General features: G+C 46.9%; 5 protein-coding genes across 5 annotated transcripts; 2 read left to right on the forward strand and 3 right to left on the reverse strand.

Moving 5' to 3' along the window:
* Nucleotides 1–1,078: 1,078 nt before the first annotated feature.
* On the forward strand, nucleotides 1,079–1,326 carry FPRO_09338 (uncharacterized protein; the record flags this gene model as incomplete). The annotated part of the gene is made up of 2 exons (XM_031232720.1): nucleotides 1,079–1,222; nucleotides 1,252–1,326. 2 exons carry the CDS (start codon nucleotides 1,079–1,081, stop codon nucleotides 1,324–1,326), a joined length of 219 nt encoding a protein of 72 aa, XP_031082628.1.
* A 487-nt stretch (nucleotides 1,327–1,813) lies between these two features.
* Nucleotides 1,814–2,701, reverse strand: FPRO_09339 (uncharacterized protein; the record flags this gene model as incomplete). Its single annotated transcript, XM_031232721.1, has 2 exons — nucleotides 1,814–2,567; nucleotides 2,619–2,701. The coding sequence occupies 2 exons, from the start codon at nucleotides 2,699–2,701 to the stop codon at nucleotides 1,814–1,816; spliced, it is 837 nt and encodes a 278-aa protein (XP_031082629.1).
* Nucleotides 2,702–4,701: 2,000 nt separating this feature from the next.
* On the forward strand, nucleotides 4,702–5,909 carry FPRO_09340 (uncharacterized protein; the record flags this gene model as incomplete). Its single annotated transcript, XM_031232722.1, has 2 exons — nucleotides 4,702–4,955; nucleotides 5,330–5,909. 2 exons carry the CDS (start codon nucleotides 4,702–4,704, stop codon nucleotides 5,907–5,909), a joined length of 834 nt encoding a protein of 277 aa, XP_031082630.1.
* Nucleotides 5,910–6,850: 941 nt separating this feature from the next.
* FPRO_09341 (uncharacterized protein) lies at nucleotides 6,851–8,750 on the reverse strand (the record flags this gene model as incomplete). Its single annotated transcript, XM_031232723.1, has 3 exons — nucleotides 6,851–7,697; nucleotides 7,750–8,187; nucleotides 8,233–8,750. The coding sequence occupies 3 exons, from the start codon at nucleotides 8,748–8,750 to the stop codon at nucleotides 6,851–6,853; spliced, it is 1,803 nt and encodes a 600-aa protein (XP_031082631.1).
* Nucleotides 8,751–9,254: 504 nt separating this feature from the next.
* On the reverse strand, nucleotides 9,255–9,994 carry FPRO_09342 (uncharacterized protein; the record flags this gene model as incomplete). Its single annotated transcript, XM_031232724.1, has 3 exons — nucleotides 9,255–9,730; nucleotides 9,777–9,838; nucleotides 9,885–9,994. 3 exons carry the CDS (start codon nucleotides 9,992–9,994, stop codon nucleotides 9,255–9,257), a joined length of 648 nt encoding a protein of 215 aa, XP_031082632.1.
* Between the last annotated feature and the right edge of the window lie 1,901 nt (nucleotides 9,995–11,895).

The raw sequence follows: 11,895 nt of genomic DNA on the forward strand, positions 1-11,895 counted from the left end.
AAAGTAAAAGTAACGCGTAGTTGAATGTTGAGGTAAGCTCTGGCGCGTTGTTCATGACCCGTCACCGTCACCGTCACCGACGGGGCGAGCGGGGTCCAGCGGGCCGGTCACTAGCATGGGCCCATTTGTACCGGTGCTAAAACACTGAGTGCCCCCTGGAGAGGCCCTGAAAGACTCCGACTGGCTGCGATGGCGGTAGGTATGAAGAGTGTTTGGTGAATGGAGGTAAAGAGGTTAAACCTGAGATACCTGCCTTCCTTAGCGTGAAGGTACCTTCCGTTTTGGCATAATGGTATTTTCAACTATAGATGTTGCCTACCCTGGAGAAGATAATAATACCTTCATTTCAGACTCCATCGTTTATGTTTCTACTAAAATCATGGTAGTAGTTAAGTGGGCTATTGAGCCAGTGTTATTAGATCGACCAATTGCCCATTGTATTATTGGTGACGAGTTGGGTTAGCACTGCTTTTTAAATCGCCATTCAGTGAAGCTAACAGCATTGATATTGCAAGCTTGAGACTTGATGCAACGAGCTTCCATGAGCAATTGAACCATGAGTTAACAGACGAAGTGATATGAACGATTAAGAATGTATGAACTGACGGATGATTATCAACCTCTCAGTGATCCTTATCAATATTTGTCACCAATAATCAACCTTACAGTAAGCATGATAAACTCCAGAAACTCCCAATACAAGAAAGTGTGGGAGCTTCATATCACCAACAAGCTCTGACAGCTTGACACCTACTGAGAACAACTTATCAGCAGCTTCTCACTGTTCCTGAATCAAAACCACAAAAGGACCGTATCTAGACCCTCTTTCAGTGAATCATTGGCTCGCATCGTTACTCCGTCAAAAAAACACCATCTCGATCTCCATCCTGCCCATGATGTAATCACCCTATGACGGCATAGAATCCCACCTTCGACGTCAACTTGCAATCATTGCTTTCCACTTCTCGTACTTATTAACCTCTCACCCTTCCTCATCTGAGACCATTCCACATTCAAACAAACTCTTCACCAATTACTCAATCCCGGTCCCTTTCACACACCAAACATCACAGCAATCATGCCTGAGGGACGTCAATCACCAGCTCCCGAGCAGCTGAGCGGCCGCCAGCAGCAGGACCCTCCTGGCTCTGGTCACGGAATCAACAAGACTGATGACAAGGACCCCAAGAGCCAGCTTGAGGCAAGAAATCCGCCAATTCCAGTTTCGAACATGATGCTAACTATCTGCAGAACCTCTCATCCAACCCCAAGGGTATTACCGACGATATTGTGGAAGAGAAATTCTCCAAGACTGAGAAGAAATAGTCAGTCAAGTCAAGACAAAAATCCCAAATGAAACAGTCTTAACATGGGAATAGAACAAACGATACCCCGATGGTTATGAATTGATGGACAAGGGAATGCATAGAACGAATAAACCACGACTGAAATAGTCGCTTCATTTGAAACACTGTCCGTATCGCAATTGTAACATGTCTGTGAATGTATCTTTATTTATAGCTTACGTGCGAATGATGCTGCAACAACGTCGTTCATTTCATAAATCAAGAGATAGTCTTTCCATATGTTACTATTCTCAAACTATAGGCTTCTGTCACGTTTCAAGACTGATAATCACGATTAAACGTGGATGGCAGAATTCATCTCAAATTTATTGATTGTGACATGCGTAAAAGTCGTAACAATTCGTTAACTAAAAGGCTGCAACAAACCATCATATGAATTTCTCACCAGAGCTCAAGAAATATCCCATTGCTTCCTCATTACTTCACGTCTCCCCAATTTTGATAGCTTAGTGCTTCTCGCCACCCTCAGGAGCGCTCACGCTGGGAACGTTGTCGGCAGAGGCGGCAGGAACTGATGTTCCTAGACTGCCCTGACCAGCCTCGGGGGCGGCGGTACCGGAGGTCTTCTCCTTACCGAAGACCTTCTCGAGACCAGCGGCCTTGTAGGCGCTTCCACCGTGCTCCTCCTTCTTGAGATCAGCAAGGCGACGAGCCTCGGCGTGCACCTCTTGAACTTGTCGGCTACCCTCGGTGTAGAACTCGGCGATCTTCTTGCCGGTGGGTGTGTTGGAGGCCTTCTCAAAGTAGGAGCTGAGGCCGAGCCAGAGGCTGTTGGCGCGCTGGGTGATACCATAGCTCTCGTCGGTGGCCTTGGCTCGGTCGGTAGCGTGGTACTTCTGGTCGAGACCCTGGAGGGTAGAGAAGAAGCGGTTGGAGACGTTGTGAGCGGCATCGAGGTCGAGGGCACGCTGGATGGCGGCGTCGCCTACGACATAACCGTGTGCAAGGTACTCGGCCAGGATGCGGGCGCGAGGCTTCTCCTCTTGGGTGATCTCATCGGAGTCGCGGTCAGCGTTCTTGGTGACTTGGTGGACATCGTCTTCGCCGTCAGCGCCGGCGCTGGTGACCTCAAGATGGTTAGGACCGAGTTGGGTGTTGTTGAGGAGAAGAGCAGTCTTCTTGGCAGTCTCCTTCTCGAAGATAACCTCTGCGGACTTGGTCTCGCCCTCTTGGGTGACCTTGAGATCAGCGATCTTACCACTGGAGGACGTTAGCTGTGAAGCACGGAAAGTAAAGCGAGCAAGAGCTTACCAGAAGCTGAAGAAGTCCTTGATCTCGCTGTCGCTAGTGGACGAAGCGATGTTCTTAACGTTGATAGTAGAGTTGGCAGACATGATGAATGTGCGGTTGTACGTGTTTATGGTTTGGTGTGGTTAATGAGGGGTATCAAGCTTGTTGTGTTGAAGGTTGAAGGTAGCAAAGGGCAGGCAAGTGTTTTTAAAGAGTCAAGGCAAATAAGAAGCAGGAATGACGACACCGTGATAGATCGTGACGAGGCAACGAGGCAGTGGCAGTGTGAACAGGAGCTTGTGTGGATGTGGCTCCCTCATTCCTATCCCCTCCAGCTCAGACGACTTCACTGCGGGGCAGAGAGCGACGTCATCGACGGGTGCCATGTGCGATGGCATGATGTACTTGATGAGAACTACATGACCTCACACACAATATAGGTAGTGGGACAAGTACCTTCTAGCAGCGTCATGAATTGTTGAGATTGATCTCTTGGAGAACGGACTAGAAGGAGGCTGTCAATGATTGCCCTTGCGTCGTCTCTTGTGGCGAGGTGATGAGACACTTCTCAGACCAAATCAAGTTGCAGAAGAATGATTTGCTTTCCTTCTTTCACATGTGAAGGACCCTTTTCTTTTTTTCTTTTTTGGTCTGATCGTCTTTGCATATGATCATCGAGGCTTATTTGTTACCCTCTCAACATTATGCTCATAAGCCATACAAACAACACCATGAGATTTACTGTCTACGCGTCTTGATACGCGTTAACGGAAAACTGAATATCACACGGTGGCCTTCATTCTGAGGCGTTTACCTCTGTTCCTGCTTTTGGAACTTGTAACTGTGTCATTCGGAGACGCTTCATGTGTTGGGTTTAGCATCATTAATCTGGGCGCTAATACTCTCTCTGTACAGTAGTTCCCGTTCGGTGGGTTAGGTACCGTGAGTTGCTAATTTAATCTCCCCTTGGCGTATCAAAATGCTCAAGACAACTAACGTGTGCCAAGTTATGAATACACGGATTCAAAGTATTTATCGACTCATCGTACTCAATTAAAGTCAACTTACACCATTGAATTCCACTGCCATTGCTAAATCATCTGCTCCTCAACACCGCCTTTGCTAGGTTTTAACGCCAACTCATCCGTCTCCATCCCATCACATTAACCCCTGTCCATCAAGCGCTGATGGATTTTTCCAATGCGACTTCAATTTCCGTCCTCATCAATTTGCAACAATCCTCGTTTGCGGACCTCGACTTAGTGGTTTGTTCGCAGGGTAAAAGCTCATGCTATTGTCATGCCATGACATCTATTCCACTATGGCCAGAATTGCCTGGCATCATATACACAACCTCATTATCACGCAACAACACCTCCTGTGATGCCTCGCCACTCTCTTGTAAACGCTTCCTCATATGGTCAAGTTGCTCCTTCAGCCCACTCTCCCGCTTCGTTAGACAAGTGTTGGGGGTCACACGCCAACTTGGCGATCGCCTCCATTGACAAGGGTCGTCATTATCCTTGCTCAGACGAAAAGACAGACTCGTTCGCATCCTCTCAAGTGAGCAGAACGAAGGGACAGTCTCATAAACCAGGAGACACTCAAAGTTCCCGTGGCGCTCCCTAAACAGCCAATGTTGCAGTCATGTTCGTATATCTCACTGCATTAAAGTATTGATTACGGGCTTTTCATGGCGCCCCTCTCGTATTTAAACGGGATCCTTCACGGGCTTCCAGGCGGTCAAAGCGGTTCTCGCCTCCCCCAGACCGCATTGATTGAAATTTGCAACCCTAGCCCAGTCACTATCAACTTCTAACCTTGAAAGGAGCACACTATAGGCAATTGTTTCGCGCCAAGGAAACAAACTAAAAAGAACCCATATTCCCAGTTTTGTTGGCCTCACCTCTGTTGGTGATTTCACCGCTCTCGTGCTCACCTTTTCACTCTTTCAAATATCGGCTGTTTTCGCCCAGAGGAGGAGAGTAGTATACGGATATCGTTTAAAAGTTTTTGATTTCGCAGGTTGGGAAAAGTAAAGGTAATTCAATTCTTGGAGACTCTTTGACAAACTCAGCGCTAACAAAGAGGTCAGAAACCTGCCATGCCTCTCGTTCCCAGCTCCGCACCGCTGCCCAGCAGCATGACCACTATTGCTTATTTGCGCGAGCAAGAAATCCTCAACATCGTTTACATCGGTCTACTCGTCATTGAAGTTCTTATGGTTTTGGGTGTCATCACTATGGCTCTTGTTAAGCGAGTTAAAGTCAACCACCAACTCAAAACGATACGATCAGCAACCACTTCCGCAAAATACGCTCCCTACCACTTTGCGCATGCCGACACGGAAAAGACCATGTTATGACGATCCGAAAGATGATGAGAAAAGAGATACGAAGAGGAACGATAACCTCAGATTGGCGCTTGACCACTACCGTGCACCATTACTACGATCATTGCATTTTATTCCTTTGTTCACCAACGTCGACACAATATCTGCGCACTTTTTTCAGCATGACAAAGAGGAGAGGAGGCTGTTCATTATCTCGCATGGTTTTAAGGCGTAATGCGTTTGTTCACTTGCAGCGGAAGATATGACTTACGACTATTTATACCCAGACTTTCTAGTTAATGCCATTTATGTTTTACGTTGCCTCTTGATCGCCAAAACTGAAATATTGTAAAGCTGATACTAACGTCGTCTTCTAAATTTGGAATCTCACCAGCTGCAGTGTGGCACTCATGGATCACGAAACAACCGTCATCTTGGACTCTCCTAACATTTTTGGCGACCGACCTAAAAGTCGATGCCCACACTGCAAGTTCTACCCTAAGCATGGCAAGAATAAGGTATGCGAAGCCTGTGAGTCCTTGATGGGAAAAGACAAAATCGAAGCCTTTCTCGGAGGCGTAGAACGGAGCTGGTGTGTGTATCATCTAAATCGACAAGGATTTCTACCTGGCCGCGCCGCCCTCGAGGATGCTATGCGTGCTCGATTAATTCAAGAGCAGCGATGCATACGCCTTTGTTGCGCCAAACCGAAGTTACCCATCTATGTACATTGCGAAGACTGTCGCGAGATGTTGCTCTGCAAAGGCGTACCCATCGCCGTCGCCAACAGAAAGATTTACGAGCTTCCACATTTTGATGCTTTTCCAGACTACGATGACGACTCTTTCGCAGTAAGAGTTGCTAAAGGTGAGGTGAGTGTCTACGAAAAGGACTGGAACTGGGATTGCTCGTTGGCAAAGTTTGTGCATCCCAACCGCAAGAGATTCGCAGGAAATATCAGCCTCGAGGAGATGGTTTGATGTATGCTTATATCCAAGTCAACAGAAAACTATGACTCTTTTCTAGTTATTTTGCGGGCTGATTCCGTGAATGTTCCAGGCTCAAGTGAGTTGTGGAGTTTTGAGGTCAAAGTTCGATGATTTAACTCAGGAGGTACAAACCTATCTGCCAGTATTCTGGATCATTCATAAACTTTTAGAAGGCGTAATGTCTGAGCTATTTTTATTAAAGAGGACAAAAGACACAGCCCGTTCGTGAACTCCTTGCTATCCCTTGACTCACTATAGACACTCATCGAGTTGTCAATTTCAATTTCTATTGGAACCATAAACATCCACATACCTGAACTAGCTTTTCGATGAATCTCCCGCTGTTTGATGTTGAATGTTTTGAGTAAACTGTCAGATATGATCTGATTATCATCAATGCACTATCTGTCAACCCCAGCCCCTATCTTTATATCGAGTTGAACAATCGCTGCGTAATCCCGACAGAATCTTGCTTTGGCATAGAGGAGGTTCTGACAGAAATACGAGAGGTGATATTTCTTGATGGGAGTGCTTACTCTTGTATATAACGGCAGAACTTACCACTGGCGTGTAGGGTTTTAATCGTCTAGTTCAATTACAGATTTCCAGGGGCTGTGTTGTTCAACAGTGCCATAGCGCGAGTATGTCCAGTAATGTTTGAAGTGATTCAACATTGATTTTCAAGCCTTTCGTAAAACAAACAAGAAGTGTTGCGTCGATTAGTTGGGCAGTGGCCTGTCCTGTAACCCAAGCTGGGACCTATGCATTCACATGCAGTGTCGACGCACAATTTTAGGCACAGTGTTGTTCCCAGAAAGTCTAGGAATAGTATCACTGGGTTTGACAAGTAGTCGGAGTGATGAGCATAGGCTTGCTTATGGCTTGACCGATATGAACACCGTCAAGTTTTCCGCGGAAAAGAATTGCCGTGTTCACCACACATTCTGCAGAGGATCCCATAAACTCGGGAAAAGCTGATCGAGGTAAGAAGACTCCGCCATGGCAAAGCTAGAAAAGTCCAAAACCTCTTCAGCACTGGGGTCTTCAGGCGGAGTCATGGCGCGTAGCTTCTCAACGACGTCGGCATGTTGGGCCAAACAGATATCACCCAAATCCCAAGCATGCTTCTCTTTGTGTTCACGAAGAGCCGACAATAAGTCCGAGGCTATCTTCAATGAGCTGCTTTGAACTAATCCGGCTGTTGAGTTTTCTGTCTCTAGTGCGCACCGGAGAAGGAAGCTAACGGTTGTCGAAAATGCAAAAGCGCTGCTTGGCAACCAGCAATCAGCCAAATGTTCGGGCTGCAATTCCTGAGTCAAGATGAGAATGTCCTCTGCAGTTCTCCGGGCTTGCATGTAACGGTTCAGTAGGCGACTATCCCCTGTATCACGAACTCGCTTCTCAGCTTCAAGCTCGATTCTCTGCAATAGGAGTCTGACTGTCAGATATGACAGGCGAAGATTGGCAGCACCAGGAATCTTTAGGTTGTTTCCACGAATAACAACCCGTCGGATCCCGTCACTGAGAGTCTCTATCCAGTTATTCAGAGCCAATTCTAGATGTGTCGTATCTGTGGTTTCATCTGAAAGGCTGAATTGGTGGACATGTCTCAGGTGTAAGTCCAGAACCTCTGTCAATCTGACTAGAGCGATATACACTGAAGCATTGAGAGCCTTCTCTGAAGAAGATCCCTCTCCACAAATGTCTTGGACGAAAGGCTGGGGCACATCGTTTAGAGTCGGAGAGATAAGCGGCGGTGTTCCATGCGAAAGACTCAACCTACCTACACGTTAGAGCTGAAAAGGGGGTTTCGTGCATGGCGTGTACGTACCATTTATCGTGAATCAACAGAGCCCACCATATCTTCATTCTGAGATTCTTCTCAGACTGCGGTATTTCCCAGGATATTGGGCTGTGGTTGAGACCCAGTGAATGTGCCATAGCGACTGAAGACGCCAACAAAACGCCATTTCCTATCAGAGAAGTCACTTCGCGACCACCTATATTCAGAATCAATGCTTCTATGGTGGATATTCCGGGAGATCTATGTATCTGGGAATAAGCTGCCTCAGTCGCAAGATTCCAGATGAAGCGCCCGTCAGGACATCGATGACGGGAAAGAATAGGAGAGCTATTCCAGAAGGTTATCGAGTGGGCGTACAGGCCACTGAGGAGCGCTGGCGATATGGCAGATTTGTTCTCTCTATATTGCTTACGGAAGTGTCCTTCGTCAAGAAGAGGAAAGCAAGAATTAGTCTTGTGAAAATAACTGAGCGACGTTAGTAGTTGTAGCCTCAATCTGTTGAAGACTCACACGTCGATAAGATCACTGGTAAAAGGCTCCAATATCTTCTCTATAAGCTGCAACCTTTCCTCTGCGAAACTGAGGTTTGAATCCAACCCAACTGGTCGTTTCTGCACAGCAGTAAACAGCACAGGTCGAGACCTATTGCCTATGGCTGGCCTGATAATCCGTGACCCTCTTGAGGCACTGGGCATGGAAGATAAGTAGTCCGACAAAACCTGGTTATCGGAAGTGACTGCTGGCCCAACTATGTGAAGATTGTGTGGTTGCTCGTCATTTGAGCCCAATGCCAAAGGTGACTCCTCGGATTGAGCGTTTTGCTGGACCCATTCTGTGCTTCTTGGCAAAGTGGGAGAGGCGTTTGACACTTGATTCTCATGAGATGTGGTGTTTCTCGATGAACTGTTAGGCACTGAGGTTGGAGCAGATTCTACAACAGACACTGGCTGCTCGATGGTAGAATTGTCTGAAATGGATACTGCCGGGGGCCCAGTTGCCAGGCTAATCTGACGGGGATTTTTAGTCATCGACAGCCTTACTCGTCTCCGACGCCGAGGAGTTTGAGAACTTGAAGGAGACTCCGTGGGAAAGATGCAATCCGTGCGGTGTGCCCGGCACATCAGACAGCAGGTGGAAGATGCCTCGGACTGGCAGCGGGACTTGCGTTTTCGGCATGGGATACAGGCCGGCCGAAGATGGGACCTGTACGGCCGTTCATTAGAAGTTCCCTGTTCCATCTTGGTTTTTGGTAGCCAGAATGGAAGATGTCTTGCTGTAAGTTGATGGAGAATGCTTTCCGCGGAGTGTGCTGAAGCTGGTGTTGATAAGAGGAGTTGACTTCCCCGCGGGAAACTAGTAACACAGTCCGCGTACAGTGTATATGACAGTGTTAGTATAAGTCAAGAATGTTCTGAGGAGAACAACGGATTTCCAACGAAGCGATAGACGTATTATGTGTTTTGATAAAAATGAATAGCTATATTGATAGATACTTTTGATACTAACACCTATTATTGTTAGTCGCTTAGTAACTATCGATAGCCCGGTCCGCTTTCGATGTCCCCTTCGCAGTCATCGACATGTGTTATCGAAGGTGCTGATGAGGAATTATGTGACTCGACATCTTGAGTCATCTCATGAGCAACCAAAATAGCACCATTGCCGTCGGTATTGTGTGGGAAAATTTCCTCCGTGCGATCATTCTTGGTATGTGCGCCGCCAATAGCGTGACTTGTCAATCCATACTTGGTGTTGCCTTTTGACTTGCTCGGTAGGTAGCCATCCTTATGGTTCTGGTTGTAGCTTCTGAGCGGGATAGATCCTCCTGTCTTCTTGGAGCCGCTCCATCCATAGTAGTTATTCGAACTTCTTCGGCCACTCGAGAGTCCCAAGGCATGGTTGAGCCATGGGACCTTTTGAATGACCTGGCGAAGACACGGGATTGTGGAACATATGACGAGAGAGGCCAACTCAACTTGGGACCATATCATGGGATCGGCAAATTCATCTGGACACTGTTAGAAGCGGCGAAGATGTTGTTTCACATGACTAACAAGTAGCATCAGCTCCAATTCGAGTGACAAAATTGATGCGAATAATCGAAGTGGCGCAAACCCTTTCGTGGTCAGTTAAAGCTGTAACAGAAGACAGTGACAACGTACAATAAATCAAGGGATAACATGGCAATCAAGCCCAGCCTCTTTGCCACAGGAAGATGCAACCTCCACATGGCAGGAATAGGTTGGATAAAGAGGAACAGGTCGGTACACATGTTGAACACAAACTGTTGAGGCTTCGTCAATATACGAAACTCCATTCATGTGCTTCCCGAATCCCACTTTCGCAGCTATTTCGTGTCAGTCCGTCTCCTCCATCATGCTGAGTTGGAGTGCGCGAAGCTTACAGAGAATTGTGCATATACAGAGTCCTGTCAAGAATGCCTACCAATGCTATATTAGTGGTGTAAAGATACGCGAGACAAGGTCTTATAATCCAAGAAATATTACACATGCTGCTGTGTTCAAGTCTGTTACATTGTCAGTCCTGTCGTTGCTGAGTTCTTCGAATTACTCCGGCCTTACAGTCATCTGTGCCAATCGTCTTCAGGCTGGATCTGATCCATAAGCGAGTACCAATAAACACCGTAGTAAGAGAAATGACCGTTATCGATGATGCAAGCAGTGCCCCTGACAAGTCATCTCCCGCCATGACGGTATTGCGATGAGTCTTTGACTTATTCTTCTTGTCGTTGAAACGAAGGGATTCTTTGAAAGGTTTCGGGATGAAGTGTCTGTTCCTGAAAGCCCAAAGCTGCTCTTGAGATATATGAATACTTTTCACATTGCCAACGCTGCACCAAATTTGTCCAAATGAGCGAGGAGCTGGATACAAGCTCCTCTGAGAGAATGACAGACAGCTGTGCTGGGTGGAATAACAGGTAGTGGTAAACGAGTCGCTAAGCTGCGTCCTCTCGCGTCTTGTGATTTCTGATGGAATGCAGTGACAGAAAACCGGGAACCAAGGCCATGTAAGTCGTAACTCAATCAACCTTTCCGTCTCGTCTCCGGTTTTGATGCCAGAGTCTTCAGAGTCAACTTATTATTGCAAAGAGAATGGTCCGCGCCAAGTATCTGGCCTAGTCATGCCAGTAGCCTGCCGGGGAAGCTATCTACATGAACCGCCTGTCAAGGGACCGTTCATAGCTGCAACTAACAGGCGGTATGGCATCTGGTCACCGGTAAGGGAGACGAAAATAGTGCACGTTCACAAAGACGAGGATGATGAACCTGCTAGTCAAGATCCAAAGCAAGACCCCGTTATGATGGTGGTTGTTTAAGTTTCAGCCACAAGAGCCCGTTGGTTTTCGTACTAATACGAGCATGCCCAGAATGTCTCTTGTGGTGTGGGTCGTCACCCATGGCTCAATGGGGTTCGGTAGTGACCTATCAATGGGAAGAACCGAGTGAATTTAGTCTGGCAACGCAATTCTTCCAATACGCGATCGCCATGCGAGTCAGGCGCCAGGCTCAGCAACTGACAACATCACTGAAGTCTGCAACGGCCCCAACGCCATCGAAGATCATTACCCTAAACTTCTGGAATACCTCTTAGCATTCGATTGTACAATTGCTGGTTTCCAAGCCAAGTGAATCCCCGGGATCTTCCTGGCGTCGTGTTCTGCAGGGTAATCCCGTTCCTGGTTTGGTCAGCTTCCACGGTAGTCATGTTCTTGAGTCACGGCATTTCCTTTGTTGAATATTGAGCTGCTCTATTATAAGTCGAAGGAGATTCCGTATTAGCCACTGTAACTCATTTTCATGAAGAGTCTGTTCATAAGAACGGTAGTCCCCAGAGCACGCGATCATTCCTAGGGAAGTCAAGCTTCTCGTACCAAACAAACAGTACATAACTCGTTGCTAAGATCAACGAAATCAAGCTCGATCTCCCGCTGAGGATCATCCGAGGATATCAGGGCTAGGGGAGGAAAGCAAACTCAGGGTCTTGATCCTAAAGGACAAAAAGACTCAAGTAATATAGCTTAAGCTTATGATATCTTTGCTGAGTTTAGGATATATTTACTAATTTTAGGATAACCTTTGCTGAGTTTAGGATATATTTACTAATTTAGGATGCCTTTTGCTGAGTTTATCTTAAGACCCTCCAAGAGAGGCC

The sequence above is a fragment of the Fusarium proliferatum genome, assembly GCF_900067095.1.
Source record: "Fusarium proliferatum ET1 genome assembly, contig: FPRO_scaffold006, whole genome shotgun sequence".
In the NCBI taxonomy this organism is placed as follows: Eukaryota; Fungi; Ascomycota; class Sordariomycetes; order Hypocreales; family Nectriaceae; genus Fusarium; species Fusarium proliferatum.